The sequence below is a fragment of the Tursiops truncatus genome, chromosome 13 (assembly GCF_011762595.2).
Source record: "Tursiops truncatus isolate mTurTru1 chromosome 13, mTurTru1.mat.Y, whole genome shotgun sequence".
Lineage (NCBI taxonomy): Eukaryota > Metazoa > Chordata > Mammalia > Artiodactyla > Delphinidae > Tursiops > Tursiops truncatus.
In genome coordinates, this window is record NC_047046.1 from 64,883,348 (window position 1) to 64,902,982 (window position 19,635).

General features: G+C 37.8%; 1 protein-coding gene across 4 annotated transcripts in view; it reads right to left on the minus strand.

The window, feature by feature from the left end:
• ACAA2 (acetyl-CoA acyltransferase 2) overlaps positions 1 to 19,635 on the minus strand; it is a 46,524-nt gene that overhangs the window by 14,655 nt on the left and 12,234 nt on the right. For 2 of the 4 annotated variants that reach the window (XM_073790709.1, XM_073790710.1), the window contains exons 3-7: positions 18,834 to 19,001; positions 6,284 to 6,400; positions 4,655 to 4,802; positions 2,471 to 2,646; positions 1,804 to 1,933 (exon numbers count right to left, since the gene is read on the minus strand). In XM_073790709.1, the coding sequence (XP_073646810.1) occupies positions 1,804 to 1,933; positions 2,471 to 2,646; positions 4,655 to 4,802; positions 6,284 to 6,400; positions 18,834 to 19,001 (739 nt within the window). The remainder of the gene's footprint in view (positions 1 to 1,803; positions 1,934 to 2,470; positions 2,647 to 4,654; positions 4,803 to 6,283; positions 6,401 to 18,833; positions 19,002 to 19,635) is intronic. The other 2 variants (XM_019937038.3, XM_019937041.3) reach the window with 2 other exon arrangements.

The following is a 19,635-nucleotide window of genomic DNA, read 5'->3' on the forward strand; positions in this document are numbered from 1 at the left end:
ATCACTAATGACAGTTTAATACTGCTCATAATTTTTAAGTAAATTGATATTTCTTTCCAAAAAAAAAAAAATCTGGCTAGGGATGATTATCTACTTCTCTATCGGCTCTTAGAGAATGAAATTGCCATAAATGTCTAAAAAGAAAAATATGTGGTTGTGTTTTGTTGAACTCAAGGAGTCAAATATTCTGTATCAAGTTTCACAAACATACCTAAGGTAAAATGGGAAATCAGTCTTTATAAGAAAAGCAAAACACAATCTACATACAATGTAATTAATTTTGTCACCTAGTTAAAAAGTTTCTTGGACAACAGCCTGCTGATTGGCAGGGCCATCCAATTAACACTTTTCGATTTAAAGCATCAGTTCTATACTGGCTACTGATTTAATACAGAATCTAATTCCAGATTCTCTTTGTATCTCTAAGACATGAAAATGGGATGGGTAGTCGATAGAAGAGCATCAGTTATCCAGCATGGTCAGGGGGTGAAGTATCCTACAGGGGTGAAAGATACACAGAACTAAAAGCTGAGGGTGTAAAACCATTGTACACACTTCCATGTCTTCATAACCACAGTCAGCATGACTAAATGTGTTCATATTAACTTAGAATCATTACACTCGATTGTAACAATATGCTAGGCCACAAGCTAATTTTTAAAGGACTGTTTCCATACCACTCTGCTATTTACTGGGACTCAGGAAGGTAGAGCATTCTTGTTGGGAAAAGGACACTTTACTCCTAGTGCTAGCTCCTACCACTAACAGCTGTGTAACCTTGGGTACCTTCGGGGGCTATAAGCGTCTCATCAGAAGTGCTTTGAGCTGGTTTTTAACTCATTTCTTTTGAAGCACTGGAATCCTTTCTACAAATGAAACCCTATAACAGATAAAGCAAGAGCTGCCCTGGCTGAAGAGGCATTTCAATGGCATTTATTGTACTACAGGGCAAACATTCAGGCCCTGAAATAGAAGGAAGAAAAACTACATTTTCTTGCTAACTATGTCAAAATGTATCAGAACCTGTTAAATGAGGCTAAACGGAAAACTATAAAATAACTACTTATCTATATCAAATAAATATGGTTGATCATTAAAACAATCAAGGTACACTGAAAAAAACCCACATTCCTAGGCTCTACCCTGGACCTACTGAAACAAAACCTTGGGGTGGAGTAGGGTTATGGGTAGATTCTGATCATCATTTGGGGTTGGGAACCCTAGATACCCTGCCCTAGATACCAAAATGATAAATGCCATACCAACATACAGATATTTAACTTTTCAAGCTACCTTGCATTTCTAAGATGAAAGTTATATTTTGCTGACAGCGGGTAGCTGAAAGCTAGTAAGCTTTTAAGGCTGTAATAAAGAAAAAAAAAAAAAGACTCACATAGCAGTTACTAGAGTTGTGGGAAGATTAAATGAGATATATTAAGGACCATGTGTAAAACACCCAGTGGGGTATCTTCTCTATTTCACCCCATGATTTTTCCATCTCACGTTTTCTTCTGTCTTATCAGTACCTCGTAATCCTTCTATGTTGTTTACCGTGTGTTAATTTTATGTATCTTAAGTGGACAACGGGACACGATTACTGCCCAGAAGGAGTTTACATGGTCTTGATCTTCCTATTATGCCTGGCACAGTTTTTCATAAAGATAAGTTGTTTAAATGATCGATTAACAGTCTCCTTTTCTCTACAAGTGCCCTTGATTTGGCTACTGTTTCAGGAATCTGAATGCCAAAGAAGCCTTATCTTCAGAAATGTAACAGAACCAGTTTGTTTCACTACAAACTTACCAATACCCATGATAGTGGGATCGCATCCAGACACAAAATAGCCCACAATTCTTGCCAGTGGTGTGAAGTTATGTTTTTTAACAGCATCTTCACTAGCTATGATAACAGCTCCAGCACCATCAGAAATCCCCTTGGAAACAAAAACAGATGTTAACTAGAGGGTAAAAGAATAGGGTTAATCAAGTTTTGAACTAATGGAGTGGTATTAGGATTATGGCAATACACAGGAAGCAGTGCCATAATTTGGGATACAAGTAGCATTAGTGGCACACTGCTGGGTTAAAGAGATTGTTTTAGGCACAGAATACAACCTCACTAAGGGAAAATAGGAAAGAATGTCAAGAAAAAGCTTATAACCAGATGTGGGTAGATGTAAGAAGAAATCTGATGAGTTGTATACATGAGGAAGAAAAACTAAAATAATAAGCCAGGTAAATTTCCTTCTAACATTCTGAAAAGACTAAGAAATTGGAAAAGTATTATATAAGGGCTCCTGGCTAAAATATTTTATTTTGGACTATGAAAACCCAAATTAATAGAATATGAACACTACTAGCTTAAGCTAGATAAGCAAAGACTAGCATGAAAGGTATCTAAAAGGTACTGCATGATTATTTTGCATTGAACACATCAGGAAGAGTTCAAGAGAATCCGTGGCGCTACCTACCGATGCGTTCCCTGCAGTGACGGTTCCTTCTTTCTTGAACACTGGAGGAAGTTTACTTAACTGCTCCAGGGTTGTTTGGGGCCGAGCGTGTTCATCTACCTGCACTGTCTGCTTTCCTTTCTTTGTCTTCACCTCAATTGGTACCATCTCATTATTAAAGCAACCAGCATCATTAGCTGAAATAGTAGAAAGACCATTCATAAGACGGGAAAAAACAACAGAAAGCAGAAAAATGAAATCAAATATACCCTTCAATTTATTAATTTAGGCTGCACCACACAGCTTGCAGGATCTTAGTTCCCCAACCAGGTGTGGAACCTGTGCCCCTTGCAGTGGAAGCACAGAGTCCTAACCACTGGACTGCCAGGGAAGTCCCTATATTTCAGTTTAATTTAATATTTCAGTTTAATTTCAGTCCCTATATTTCAGCATATCTCAGTCTATTTTAATATAAACCTTTATTACTTACATAACTTACCTTGCCTATTGGAGGATTTAATATACTATCATCCTTGCAGATGCGTTCTGTACCTTTTTAAAATGACAATTTCCGATTTTTTTTACAAGGTACTGCTAGACTATTAGTGTTTGTTACCTACAGGTGTAACGGCACTGAATGGATTTCATGCCCTTTTTTAACTTCTCTGGGTGAGACATGAAGTAATTAAAAAGTTACCAAGCTGCACCTACAGTCAACAATAATGTATTGTACACTTAAAATTTTATTAAGAGGATAGATCCCACGTTAAGTGTTCTTACCACAATAAGAAAAAAAGTTACCAAGTTGTCTATGTCACCAAGTAATCTATGACTGAAATTTAATGACAGGCAACCTGAAGAAATTATACGTGCTATTACTGACACAATTCTAAGTAAAACAGCTTACCTACTTCCACCTCCACTGAGTGGACTGGACAATAGTAATATAAAGCTTCAGAAATAGAATAAGCCAGGAATAATATGACCTTAATTTTGGTATCACTTTATAGCAGGCTAACACTTTCCTTACTTGGTTCTCACAACAACTCTGTTAGGAAAAAAGGGAAGGCAAATATTTTTATCTCTGTTATTAGCTCAGTGAATAAATACTTGGTGAACAAATGACTTGACTGAAGTCAGGAAAACTGTATGTGGCAAAATTAGAAATAGGCTGATGACGCTTCACCTCTACACCAATACCCTTTCACTTAAATGTGTAACCAAAAAACAGAGGATGAGTTGGATTGGCTCCATTAGACTTATCCCTCTTGAAATGCTAAAATGAACTTTATCCTCACTATTCCAAGTATTTAATACCCCTAAATAAGAGTTTCTGCTCATTTATAATAGTTTAGTTTTCAAAACCCTTTCAGAGGACTAACAAATTTCTTCAACTCACCATACTGATAAAAGAATGGCTGTCATCTTGCTCGTTTTGGACTGGCTCACCAGCAGTGCGCAATGTTACACAAGGGCACCACGGCACCACATCTAGGGCCTTGGACTAGTTCTGGGTCTCTGAATCAGGCGCAAGGATTCTCAATTAGGAATGGGAGAGAGAAGTCATAAAAGGATACCCAATGGGTCTTTCCCAAACATATCATCCCCTTCTTGTGCATATGATATGCCTCTCGGGGGAGGACATCCTCTCTGTCCCAGCTGTCCCAGTGAGCCATCGTCTCTGATGGAGTGTATCATAGCCCTCAGGGTCTTCTGCTGACCAGTTTGGGGCAAAATTCAAGTGTTCAGATAGGGCCAATTAACCATGCTACTTTTTTTTTTTTTTTTGGCAGTTCACGGGCCTCTCATTGTTGTGGCCTTTCCTGCTGTGGAGCACAGGCTCCAGACGCGCAGGCTCAGCGGCCATGGCTCACGGGCCCAGCTGCTCCGCAGCATGTGGGATCTTCCCGGATCGGGGCACGAACCCGTGTCCCCTGCATCGGCAGGCGGACTCTCAACCACTGCGCCACCAGGGAAGCCCCATACTACTTTAAGTAGTATTCACATACTTCAAAAGAGAAACACCCAGTTAATTTGCAATTATAGAATATTTAATCATTAAAAAAAAAGGAATAATGAAAAATTGTGGTTTTCTAAAGGTATACTTTTAAACTAATATTATTATATGACCTTTATAATCTAAAATGATAAAAATCTTTCCTAGTTTTCTTTCTGTAGATATTTATAATAAACAATTTCACCGACCAGCTTTCCACCTCTGCTGTGACTGCAGGGCATATTTGTCGCTGTCTTCTCTGCTTATTTTATGTTTTGCAGCAAGATTCTCTGCAGTAATTGCCATTGGGATTTGGATATGCTGATCTGTTAATCCTGTCCACAAAGAGTCTTCCAGCTATTAAAAGAAATTAATAAAATGATCCGTAAAGCGTATCTTTTGAAAGTAATATGCTGTCATTTCTTTAAATTTAAATAATCAACAGTTCCAATAAAAATAGTAAAATTAGATTTTCTGATAAGCATTTAGTATTATGATTCATATTCGGTTCTGAGACATTTTTTTAAAACCATCCAACACCATAATAAAATGCACACACCCTCCTCTCTAAATGCAGGGCTCTAAAGAGAGCCAACAGTGCTAAACGTGCAGGGTGACACACACAGGAACTCACCCCACAATCAAAACTTAAACCCTTGTGGTTCCATTTTGTAAGACACTTCACAGAGTCCTCATGCAACACTTCCCTGCAGCCACCTTTGTAAAGCAGTTACAAGCCCCTTACAAAAGCATACGGCTCTGCTCTTTTTCCATCCCATGCCTTCTGTGGTAGGAACAGCTGGTTCAATCAGCTGTTACTACAAGGTTGAAAAGAGCCTGGAATAGGCTCCTTGAGTAACAGTTGGTATTTGTTATCCAATTAGTTAAGTCTCTGATAAACGTACTCCACCTGTTTCTTCTAGACTGCCTTGTCACCTTTTGAGTCACTGACCTGTCTTCCCAAAGGTTTTCTTAAACATATTAGGTATCTTAAATATTACCTCATATTTTCTAAGTCTTACTCCTTTCAACTTTCAAAAAGGCAAGGTGAGAAACTGGGTGAACGGGATAAATCAATGATTACAACTGGGAAATCCTAAGAATATACAGTGTCATCAGTCCTTTGATGTGGGAAGGACAGCATACTATCACTCTTTTTTTAAAAAATATTTATTTATTTGGTTGCACCAGGTCTTAGTTGAGGCAGGTGGGCTCCTTAGCTGTGGCACGTGAACTCTTAGTTGCGGCATGCGTGTGGGATCTAGTTCCCTGACCAGGGATCGAACCTGGGCCCCCTGCATTGGGGGCGTGGAGTCTTAATCACTGTCCCACGAGGGAAGTCCCTATCACTTTTTTTCAGTACTACTCAGGCAGTTCTCAAAGGGTCATTTTTTATCTGACTGATTTGGGACACTATAAACTATATTTGAGGAGAATGTTTTCTGTGATAAAGAAGAAATCTATTCAATGGAGATGGCTCCAGAAATAAAATTTCCATAAATCTTGGTAAAGATTTAATTATTTGGTTTACCAGTTATTCAGTAGAGAGATTAATTCAACCTTTGCCCATCTTTTTAATCCACTCCTTCCCTTCCTCTATCTCCCCGGGTGTTAATGCCACTACCAAAGATGTGCCGAGATAAAGTCTAATTTTATGTGAGTTAAAATGTCAAAATTAACAACTACGAAATAGTTTACAAATTTCAAATCATTCATATTTTGTCAATCCCCTATTAACAAAATTGGTTAAAAAATTTTTCTCTACCCCAAAATGCTGTTATTGAACTTATAGTACAATAGCATAAGAAATAATCTTTAAAAATTTTAATGGTTCCGACCTTGAGATCTGATCCAAACGTAGTTCCAAAACGAATATTTCTGACATAGAAGGGAGCCTGGCTCATGCTTTCAGTTCCTCCACACAAGACAATTTCAGAGTCTTTAACACAAATTTCCTATTTAAAAACAAATGAATGACAACAATGAAACCTTTTATTGTGATAGAAGTATGACTTAAAAGTATGTATTAAGCAGTAAACCAATAGTAAAGCTAATAAGCAACATACCCTCGCTTAACAGTAAAACTTCCCCATTACAGTGTCTCAAAGGGAAATATTTGTAAAGTAATTGCAAAGCAAATGCTAAAATATCCATTCCCAAGATACAAGGAGAAAAAAAAAAACGAACAGACTTCAATCATTTGTGCAGAAGTAACAAATCCTACCTACATTTTGACAAGGAATGGTAATTCTTAACTCAATACAAATATTGAAAATTAGTATAGATATTAATGTCTGATATAAATGTACAGATTGCCAGCAGATAATAAAGAATAAATCCTTTAAAAAGGCAAAAGTAAAATTTACCCTATTAATGGATGAATCTGAAGGAGACCACAGATTTATAAGAACTAGGTTAACCTAGAGGACTCATAAAGAGGAACCTGTTTCATTCTTCCAAATTTTTCTACTATTTGCATTTCTCAGATAAACAGCAAAGAACAACCCTCCAGGAGAGAGACCTTCAAGATGGCAGAGGAGTAAGACGTGGAGATCACCTTCCTCCCCAGAAATACATCAAAAATACATCTACATGTGGAACAGCTCCTACACAACACCTACAGAATGCTGGCAGAAGACCTCAGACTTTCCAAAAGGCGAGAAAATCCTGACGTACCTGGGTAGGGCAAAAGAAAAAAGAAAAAACAGAGCCAAAAGAATAAGGATGGGACTTGCACCACGGGGAGGGAGCTGTGAAGAAGGAAAAGTTTCCACACACTCTAGAAGCCCCTTTGCAGGCAGAGACTGCGGGTGGCGGAGTGGGGGAAGCTTTGGAGCCACGGAGGACAGTGCAGCAACAGAGGTACGGAGGGCAAAGAGGAGAGAGTCCCGCACAGAGGATCGGTGCCGACTGGCACTCACCAGCCTGAGAGGCTTGTCTGCTCACCCGCCGGAGCGGGCAGGGCTGGGAGCTGAGGCTCAGGCTTCGGTCGGAGCGCCGGGAGAGGACTGGGGTTGGCGGCGTGAACACAGCCTTAAGGGGCTAGTGCACCACGGCTAGCCCGGCGGGAGTCTGGGAAAAAGTCTGGAACTGCCTAAGACAGAAGATACCATTGTTTCAGGGTGTGCGAGCAGAGGGGATTCCTTCCCCATGTGCCCACAGAAGGCAGAGCACTGCCTAAGCGAGCTCCAGAGAAGGGCATGAGCCACGGCTATCAGCTCAGATCCCAGAGACGGACATGAACTGTGAACGCTGCTGCCGCTGTCACCAAGAATCCTGTGTGCAAGCACAAGTCACTACTCACACCCCCCCCCCCCCCAGGAGCCTGTGCAGCACGCCACTGACAGGGTCCTGAGATCCAGGGACAACTTCCCCAGGAGAACATACAGCGTGCCTCAGGCTGTTACAATGTCATGCCAGACTCTGCTGCCATGGGCTCGCCTGGCATTCCAATTATGACTACCATACCCCTTCCTCTCCCCGGCCTGAGTGAGCAAGAGAGCCCTAATTAGCTGCTGCTTTAACCCCGTCCCCGTCTGGGCGGGGAACAGATGCCTGAGGGTGACCTACATGCAGAGGTGGGGCCAAAACCAAAGCTGAACCCCAGGAGCTGTGCGAACAAAGAAGAGAAAGGGAAATCTCTCCCAGCAGCCTCAGGAGCAGCAGATTAAATCTCCACAATCAACTTGATGAACCCTGCATCTGTGAAATACCTGAATAGACAACAAATGTTCCCAAAACTGAGGCAGTGGACTTTGGGAGCAACTGTAGACTTGGGGTTTACTTTCTGCAACTGATTTATTTCTGATTTTTATGTTTATCTTAGTTTAGCTTTTAGTGCTTGTTATCATTGGTGGATTTGTTTATTGGTTTGGTTGCTCTCTTCTTTTTTTTTTAATTTTTAAAAATTTTTATTTGTTTGTATATGTGTATATATATATATATATATATATATTTTTTTTTTTCTTCCCTTTTTTTCCTTCCTTTTCTTCTGAGCCGTGTGGCTGGCAGGGACTCAGTGCTCTGGCCAGGTGTCAGGCCTGAGCCTCTGAGGTGGGAGAGCTGAGTCCAGGACATTGGACCACCAGAGACCTCCCAGTCCCACATGATATCAATCAGCGAGAGTTCTCCCAGAGATCTCCATCTCGACACTAAGACCCAGCTCCATCCAATGGTCAGCAAGCTCCAGTGCTGGATGCTCCATGCTAAACAACTAGCAAGACAGGAACACAACCTCACCCATTAGCAGAAAGGCTGCCTAAAGTCATACTAAGTTCACAGACACCCCAAAACACACCACCAGATGTGGCCCTGCCCACCAGAGAGACAAGATCCAGCCCCACCCACCAGAACACAGGCATCAGTCTCCTCCACCAGGAAGCCTACACAAGCCACTGAACCAACCTCACCCAATGGGGAGAGACACCAAAAACAATGGGAACCATGAACCTGCAGCCTGAAAAAAGGAGACCGCAAACACAGTAAGTTAAACAAAATGAGAAAACAGAGAAATATGCAGCAGACGAAGAAGCAAGGTAAAAACCCACCAGACCAAACAAATGAAGAGGAAATAGGCAGCCTACCTGAAAAAGAATTCAGAGTAATGATAGTAAAGATGATCCAAAATCTTGGAAATACAATGGAGAAAATACAAGAAACATTTAACAAGGACATAGAAGAACTAAAGAGCAAATGAAAAATGATGACCAACACAATAAATGAAATTTAAAATTCTCTAGAAGGAATCAATAGCAGAATAACTGAGGCAGAAGAATGGATAAGGGACCAGGAAGATAAAATGGTGGAAATAACTGCCTCAGGGCAGAATAAACAAAAAAGAATGAAAGGAATTGAGGACAGTCTCAGAGACCTCTGGGACAACATTAAAAGCACCAACATTTGAGTTATAGGGGTCCCAGAAGAAGAATAGAAAAATAAAGCGTCTGAGAAAATACTTGAAGAGATTATAGTTGAAAGCTTCCCTAACATGGGAAAGGAAATAGTCAATCAAGTAGAGGAAGCACAGAGAGTCCCATACAGGATAAATCCAAGGAGAAACATGCCAAGACACTATTCAATCAAGGTGTCAAAAATTAAATACAAAGAAAAAATATTAAAAGTAGCAAGGGAAAAGCAACAAATAACATAAAACAGAATTCCCATAAGGTTAACAGCTGATCTTTCAGCATAAACTCTGTAAACCAGAAGGGAGTGGCAGGACATACTTAAAGTGATGAAAGGGAAAAACCTACAAGCAAGAGTACTCTACCCAGCAAGGATCTCATTCAGATTCGATGGAGAAATTAAAACCTTTACAGATAAGCAAAAGTTAAGAGAATTCAGCACCATCAAACCAGCTTTAAAACAAATGCTAAAGTAATTTCTCTAGGCAGGAAACATAAGAGAAGGAAAAGACCTACAAAACAAATCCAAAACAAGAAAGTGGTAATAGGAACATACATATCGATAATTACCTTAAATGTAAATGGATTAAAAGCTCCAACCAAAAGACAGAGACTGGCTGAATGGATACAAAAACAAGACCCGTATATATGTTGTCTACAAGAGACCCACTTCAGACCTAGGGACACATACAGACTGAAAGTGAGGGGATGGAAAAAGATACTCCATGCAAATGGAAGTCAGAAGAAAGCTGGAGTAGCAATACTCATACCAGACAAAATAGACTTTAAATTAAAGGCTATTACAAGAGACAAAGAAGGACACTACATAATGATCAAGGGATCAATCCAAGAAGAAGATATAACAATTGTAAATATTTATGCACCCAACATTGGAGCATCTCAAGGCAAATGCTAACAACCATAAAATGGGAAATCAACAGTAACACAAAAATAGTAGGGGACTTTAACACCCCACTTTCACCAATCATCCAAAATGAAAATAAATAAGGAAACACAAGCTTTAAATGACACATTAGACCAGATGGACTTAATTGATACTTAGGACATTCCTTCCAAAATGAACAGAATACACTTTCTTCTCAAGTGCTCCTGGAACATTCTCCAGGATAGATCATATCTTGGGTCACAAATTAATCCTCAGTAAATTTAAGAAAACTGAAATAGTCTCAAGTATCTTTTCCGACCACAATGCTATACTAGATACCAACTACAGGAAAAAAACTGTAAAAAATACAAACACATGGAGGCTAAACAATACACTACTAAATAACCAAGATATCACTGAAGAAATCAAAGAGGAAATCAAAAAATACCTAGAAACAAATGACAATGAAAACATGATGACCCAAAACCTATGGGATGCAGCAAAAGCAGTTCTAAGAGGGAAGTTTATAGCAATACAATCCTACCTCAAGAAACAAGGAGAGGGCTTCCCTGGTGGCGCAGTGATTGAGAGTCCACCTGCCGATGTAGGGGACACGGGTTCGTGGCCCGGTCCAGGAAGATCCCACATGCTACAGAGCGGCTGGGCCCATGAGCCATGGTCACTGGGCCTGCGCGTCCGGAGCCTGTGCTCCACAACGGCAGAGGCCACAACAGTGAGAGGCCTGCGTACCGCAAAAAAAAAAAAAAAGAAACAAGGAGAGTTTCAAATAAACAACCTAACCTTACACCTAAAGCAATTAGAGAAAGCAGAACAAAGAAGAACCCAAAGTTTTTTGTTCCTCAAACCAAAGAAAGAAAGAAATCATAAAGATCAGATCAGAAATTAATGAAACAGACATGAAGGAAACAATAGTAAAGATCAATAAAACTAAAAGCTGGTTCTTTGATAAGATAAACAAAATTGATAAACCATTAGCCAGACTCATCAAGAAAAAATGGGAGAGGACTCAGATCAACAAAATTAGAAATGAAAAAGGAGAAGTAACAACTGACACTGCAGAAATACAAAAGATCATGAGAGACTGCTACAAGCAACTACTGTATGTCACTTAAATGGACAACCTGGAAGAAATGGACACATTCTTAGAAATGCACAACCTCCCGAAACTGAACCAGGAAGAAATAGAAAATATGAACAGACCAATCACAAGCACTGAAATTGAAACTGTGATTAAAAATCTTCCAACAAACAAAAGCCCAGGATCAGATGGCTTCACAGGCGAATTCTATCAAACATTTAGAGAAGGGCTTCCCTGGTGGCGCAGTGGTTGGGAGTCCGCCTGCCGATGCAGGGGACGCGGGTTCGTGCCCCGGTCCGGGAGGATCCCACATGCTGTGAAGCGGCTGGGCCCGTGAGCCGTGACCACTGGGCCTGCATGTCCGGAGCCTGTGCTCCACAATGGGAGAGGCCACAACAGTGAGAGGCCCGCGTACCGCAAAAAAAAAAAAAAACATTTAGAGAAGAGCTAACCCCTATCCTTCTCAAACTCTTCCAAAATATAGCAGAGGGAGGAACACTCCCAAACTCATTCTATGAGGCCACCATCACCCTGATACCAAACCCAGATAAAGATATCACAAAGAGAGAAAACTACAGGCCAATATCACTGATGAACATAGATGCAAAAATCCTGAACAAAATACTAGCAAACAGAATCCAACAGCACATTAAAAGGATCATACACCATGATCAAGTAGGGTTTATCCCAGGAATGCAAGATTCTTCAATATATGCAAATCAATCCATGTGATACACCATATTAACAAACTGAAGGCAAAAACCATATGATCATCTCAATCGATGCAGAGAAAGCTTTTGACAAAATTCAACACTGATTTATGATAAAAACCATGCAGAAAGTAGGCAGAGGGAACTTTCCTCAACATAATAAAGGCCATATATGACAAACCCACAGCCAACATCGTCCTCAATGGTGAAAAACTGAAACCATTCCCACTAAGATCAGGAACAAGACAAGGTTGCCCACTCTCACCACTGTAATTCAACATAGTTTGGGAAGTTTTAGCCACAGCAATCAGAGAAGAAAAAGAAATAAAAGGAATCCAAATTGGAAAAGAAGAAGTAAAGCTGTCACTGTTTGCAGATGACATGATACTATATATAGAGAATCCTAAAGATGCTACCAGAAAACTACTAGAGCTAATCAATGAATTTGGTAAAGTGGCAGGATACAAAATTAATGCACAAAAATCTCTTGCATTCCTATACACTAATGATGAAAAATCTGAAAGTGAAATTAAGAAAACACTCCCATTTACCACTGCAACAAAAAGAATAAAATATCTAGGAATAAACCTACCTAAGGAGACAAAAGACCTGTATGCAGAAAATTATAAGACACTGATGAAAGAAATTAAAGATGATACAAATAGATGGAGAGATATACCATGTTCTTGGATTGGAAGAATCAACATGGTGAAAATGACTCTACTACCTAAAGCAATCTACAGATTTAATGCAATCCCTATCAAACTACCACTGGCATTTTTCACAGAACTGGAACACAAAATTTAAGAATTTGTATGGAAACACAAAAGACCCCAAATAGCCAAAGCAATCTTGAGAATGAAACATGGAGCTGGAGGACTCACGCTCCTTGACTTCAGACTACACTACAAAGCTACAGTAATCAAGACAGTATGGTACTGGCGCAAAAACAGAAATATAGATCAATGGAACTGGATAGAAAGCCCAGAGATAAACCCACGCACATATGGACACCTTATCTTTGATAAAGGAGGCAAGAATATAGAGTGGAGAAAAGACAGCCTCTTCAATAAGTGGTGCTGGGAAAACTGGACAGTTAAATGTAAAAGTATGAAATTAGAACAGTCCCTAACACCATACACAAAAATAAACTCAAAGTGGATTAAAGACCTAAATGTAAGGCCAGACACTATCAAACTCTTAGAGGAAAACATAGGCAGAACACTCTGTGACATAAATCACAGCAAGATCCTTTTTGACCCACCTCCTAGAGAAATGGAAATAGAAGCAAAAATAAACAAATGGGACCTAATGAAACTTAAAAGCTTTTGCACAGCAAAGGAAACCATAAACAAGACCAAAAGACAACCCTCACAATGGAAGAAAATATTTGCAAATGAAGCAACTGACAAAGGATTAATCTCCAAAATTTACAAGCAGCTCATGCAGCTCAATATCAAAAAAACAAACAACTCAATCCAAAAATGGGCTGAAGACCTAAATAGACATTTCTCCAAAGAAGATATACAGATTGTCAACAAACACATGAAAGAATGCTCAACATCATTAATCATTAGGAAATGCAAATCAAAACTACAATGAGATATCATTTCACACTGGTCAGAATGGCCATCATCAAAAAATCTAGAAACAGTAAATGCTCGAGAGGGTGTGGAGAAAAGGGAACACTCTTGCACTGTTGGTGGGAATGTAAATGGATACAGCCACTATGGAGAACAGTATGGAGGTTCCTTAAAAAACTAAAAATAGAACTACCATACGACTCAGCAATCGCACTACTGGGAATATACCCTGAGAAAACCATAATTCAAAAAGAGTCATGTACCAAAATATTCATTGCAGCTCTATTTACAGTAGCCAGGACATGAAAGCAACCTAAGTGTCCATCAACAGATGAATGGATAAAGAAGATGTGGCACATATATACAATGGAATATTACTCAGCCATAAAAAGAAACAAAATTGAGTTATTTGTAGTGAGGTGGATGGACCTAGAGTCTGTCATACAGAGTGAAGTCAGTAAGAGAAAAACAAATACCGCATTCTAACACATATATATGTAATCTAAGAAAAAAAAAAAGGAAGGTCATGAAGAACCTAGGGGCAAGACAGGAATAAAGACACAGACCTACTAGAGAATGGACTTGAGGATATGGGGAGGGGGAAGGGTAAGCTGTGACAAAGTGAGAGAGTGGCATGGACATATATACACTACCAAACTTAAAATAGATAGCTAGTGGGAAGCAGCTGCATAGCACAGGGATATCAGCTTGGTGCTTTGTGACCATCTAGAGGGGTGGGAGGGAGGGAGACGCAAGGGGGAAGAGATATGGTAACATATGTATATGTATAACTGATTCACTTTGTTATGAAGCAGAAACTAACACACCATTGTAAAGCAATTATACTCCAGTAAAGAGGTTTAAATAAATAAATAAATTACTATCTTGAATACACCCATTTTATAAAGCAAAATGGACTCCAACCCAAGAATGTGAATATAAAATATTTTGTCCCACTGTAGTAATGAAAATCACGTAAGGTCTCAAAATTTATAGCTGTGATAAAATATAGACAGTAGCAAAGGAAAACTCTGATCTGTAATAATGTCAACCTCATTTAAGGAGGGATATAGTTATCAATATATAAGCACCACTTTCATTCTCTATTATGCCAATCTCTTTTCTTATATACTTTTTCCCTCTCTTGTCTTACCAGTCCTGCAATCACATAGATGATAATTGGCCAAGCAATTCATCTTTGCTATAAGCTTGGTGAAAAAGCAAAACATATGAGCTAAGTACGCTAAAGAAAGGGTAAAATTGATAGCAACAAAAGCCTAAAAACATGATTTCCTTGGTGGAAAGTTGTTCAAAGTCAATTTCACACAAATTTTCTTTCCAACCACAAAGGATTCAAGAGTAATAATCATTATTAGTGTTGTTGTTTCCCAATATTTAGTAAGACAGTGTATAAAATCTAAGTGCCTTGAAGAAACCACCAGAAATTTAAGACTTAAGGGCTCAGGAACAATAGTATTAAAAGAAGTCAGAGCAATATTCTTCTTAGAGTCATACTTTAATATGAATATAACATTAATGATGAAACTGCATTTAGCCTAGCCCCTTAGAAAATTTAGCAATAACAATATTCCTGTGTTTTAAAGGGAAGAATTTAGTAGTGTTAGGCAGAGGAGTAAAATCTTACCTTGAGGTTACAGAAACATTTAATCATCTTGATTCTCTCCTACTCCGCTATAATATATATTACATTAATTAGATTTATATTCCTATCTATTTTTGAAAATGCGATTTTTAAGACATTTTCCACATTTTGTTATATCGAAACAAGCAGACCATTCATTTATATGGATTCAGAATAGGACAAGCCTAGTTATCATCCACAGCATTATGTTACTATATTTGACAATGATGGAAGCTTGTGTATGTAGTATGCCTACACCTGTAATAAAAGTAGATTAGATTAATTTGTTCCTAATTCAAATCTGATTCCATCTGAACAAAATTCCAAGTCATATGGCTCAGAACAAAGTCTATATTTGACTTCCACAATTTAAAAAGACATTGACAAAATGAAAAGGAGTTGAGGAAATCCCCAACTGTATATTTAGACCTAGTTCATTTTCATCAAGATCAAGATGTTATTTTCCAGACCGAGTTAAAGAATGAGTTTTCACCAGGGTCCAGCTAATATTTATTTTCTCTAAGGACTAAAAGAGAAAAAATTGGAACCTGATTCATGATGATTCAGATTAGAAAAAATAGAAAATGTTTTGAAATTTCAGAGTTATTAACTATTGCAATGAATATTATTGAGGCTGTGAATTTCCTTTGCATATGTTAAGATTGGCCTCCTTCTATCATCCGTGCAGGATAACATATGCAGCTTTAGCTGCCAAAAGTTGTGCAGTGAAAATAGCTCCATTTAACATTGTGTTGTGATAATACACACTATAGTTGAGGATTCTGCATGGACCTTTGCTTTTTTGTTAATAAAGTAGATTCAAATTTTATTTTTAGTGGGAAATAATTAGAGAGATTTATGGAGTCATCTATCCTAGTCAGTTTGTTCTCTTTATTATATAATGGGTTAAAAAAAAGTTTAATCTTTAAAAAAAATCCTCTAAGAATTCAAGATTTGCATGCAGCTCGTTGTGGTGATCTGTAGCTTTTGTGTACCCGGCTGTCTATGGTTACAATTTAAAAAAAAAAAAAAAAAAAGCAGTATACAGATGAACCTGAACCATAAATTATTTAACATATTGTAAAGTTTGTAAATGTATGTTTTAGGAATGTTCTGTATAAGTTCTCAAAGAAAATCAAAGGTGAACTCATATAACTAGTTTTTGTACATTTACACGAAAAATAGCATGTTACACATTGCAGCTTATCAATCACTTGTCTGCAGTTACACTCAACATGCTCCTGGATATTTCATTGCACTGGTTGTACATGTAATTGCTGTTATTTTTACAACAGCCATGCAGCACCCCAGAGGCTGAATTCAGGAAATGAAATTGAAGCTTATTGAAATTTGAGGAACGACTGTCCAGTAATATAAAGAAACAAGAAAATAAGTTGATTTTGCCCCTTATAAATGAACAAAATTGATTAGTAAATGAGCCAAGTTGTCCTTCAATTCTGTATCAAATGTCCAGTGAAAGTTCTGATTACTAAAATCTATGCAATTAAAATATTATAAACCCCTTGTTACATGGGTACACTATCAAAACATTTACCTCAATGTTATTTCAACAATAAGCATAATTAACAATGTTATAGCTCTGAGGTTTTACGTAGACATTAAAAATGCCTATAACAAAAATTAAAAAAAAACAAGGACTTTTTCAGTACCAATAATTAACCAAGTTTTTGCAAGTTAAAGATAAATGTACAATTTTAAATTAAATGGCAAACTAATATGGCTACTGATTCTCTTCCTCAAAGCTTAACCTGAGAGGGGTTCTAGAAACAAGAGAGGTTTATGAATCTTGTAACCTAACAGAAAAACTTTGATAACACAGTTATAAAATGAGTGTAAGTGTGTTCCGATAAAACTTCATTTATGGACACTTGCATTTAAATTTCATATAATTTTCATGTGTCATAAAATACTATTCTTCACTTAATTTTTTAACTATTTAAAAATGTAAAAAATATTCTTAACTTGTAGGCTGTAGAAGAACAAGCAGCAGGCAAGATTTGCCAATGGGCTGTAGTTTGCTCATCCCTAAGCCAAAAGGAAAAAGACCGGGTCTAAGGAGTCTTCCAAAAGTCATCAGGAATGACTGAGGAAGAAAGAATTAGAAAAAAGTTGAGATATGAAGTAAAAAATTATGTAATCTAAGTACCCAATTATTTATTTAAATATATATCTGAAATTCACACAGTGACCTTCTCTAGAGGTAGGAATTTAGGGTACTTTTATTTTTTTTCTTCTCTATTTTTCTAAAATCCCCATAATGAACATGTTATGTTTTTATTATTAGAAAATAAATCACTTTAAATCTGGAGGGAAAAAAGAAAAACAAAAAAATCCTCCAAGAGCCTGATGTTTAAAATGATTGCTAGGAAAATCAGGGTCACTACCTGATATATTGTTACAGAAATAAATTAACCTGAAAGTGATTTATTCATTACAAAGTTTTATCTTTTATTTTGTAATAACATGAAGACTTTGACAACTTAGATTTTACTATATCCCTTTTCCTTATGCTCAAGGGAACAAATGTATTTGCCCAACTATCCCTTGAAGAGATTATGCTAGTTTGTACTTCTACCAACAGTATCATTCAGTTCCTTTGTAATAAAATACATTTCTTATCAGTCTCTAAATTCTCCAGCTCCCTTCCTCATCTTAGAGTCTTTATTCAGTGTTTCAAACTGCCTTGCCCGGCACTCTCACAGACCTGGGTTCAGATTCTTCCTCTATAACTTAGTAACCTTAATGCCTTTAATAATCAGTTTCCTTGCCCGTAAAATGGGAATAATAGTTCTTGCCTCATAGGACAGTTGTGAAGATTAAATGAGATATTGAATGTAAATCTATGTGCACAGTGTCTGGCACATAGGAAGCACTCAATAAGACGCAAGAGGGAAGACATATGGGAACATATGTTTATGTATGACTGATTCACTTTGTTATAAAGCAGAAACTAACACACCATTGTAAAGCAATTATACCCCAATAAAGATGTTAAAAAAAGAAAGTCCCAAATTAAAAAAAAAAAAAAAGAATGACAGTCATGACTAGCTTTTTAAAAATTGTGATAAAATACACATAACATAAAATTTACCATTCTAACCAATTTTAAATATATAGGTCATTAAGTACATTCACACTGTTATGCAACCAACCACCATCCATCTCCAGAAGTCTTTTTCAATTTCCAAACTGAAACCCCACACCCACTAAACACTAACTCCCCATTCTCTCTTCCCCACCAGCCCCAACAATCCCCATTCTACTTTCTGTCGCTATGAATCTGACCACTTGAGGGACCTCATATAAGTGGACTCATACAGTATTTGTCCTTTTGTGACTGGCTTATTCCATTTAGCATAATGTTTTCAAGGTTCATTACTAGCTTTCAAGAAACTATTTTCTATGAATATTTTTCCAAGAAAAATTAAATATTGACCTCTCCTAATAAGTACTATAAAATTAAAAACCTACAGTGTTATATTGAAGTGAGGCATTTCCTCTAATAACTATTAATATTTTCAGAGAATTAAATGTTACCTATACCTGACATCCATTCACAATGGACTGGAAACCGGAGCCACAGAGCCTATTAACAGTGACAGCTGGGGTCTCTTTTGGGATTCCCACACGCAAACCAACATGTCTTGCCAAGTATATAGCATCTGAAGAAGTCTGGAACAGAGGGAAAGAAAAAGAATTTCCTCTATATATCTAGGAATTAAGAAGAAGGACACAATATAGTAAAATGTTTACAATTTTTCAAAAATTATAAATTATATGGCTCTAAGGTAGGACACAATGCATACAGGTACAGCATATTTTATATAATACGTGTTAATGATTTGAATAAAAACTGTAATTCGGCCAACTCGATTTTAAACAAAGTATGAGAAATCCTTATATTAAAATCTCAGTAGAACACAGAATTTCATAACAATTAGAACTGTTTAAAAATGGAATACGCCATCTCGAAGTAGTATGTTCTTTAACAGAGGAAGCATTAGAGGCTATGGTTCTCAACCTTGGCTGCACAGTGGAATAACTGAGGAAGCTTTATTAACACAGTGATGCTCAAGCTCCCAGCCAAACCAATTAAACCAGAAAGGCTGGAGGTGGCCACAGGCATCAGTAGTTACTTTTAATAGCACCCAGGTGATTGTAATGTGTAACCAAGGCTGAGGCTGGCTGACCTAGGAAGGGGAAAGATGAACAATGGTCAGGAGAATAAGAGGTGGGACTAGACTACTGCTTCCCAAACTTTAAAATGCATACTGGGGCATCTTGTTAAAATGTAGGTTCTCAGTAAATAGGTCTAGGACTACCTGAGATTCTGCATTTCTAACCA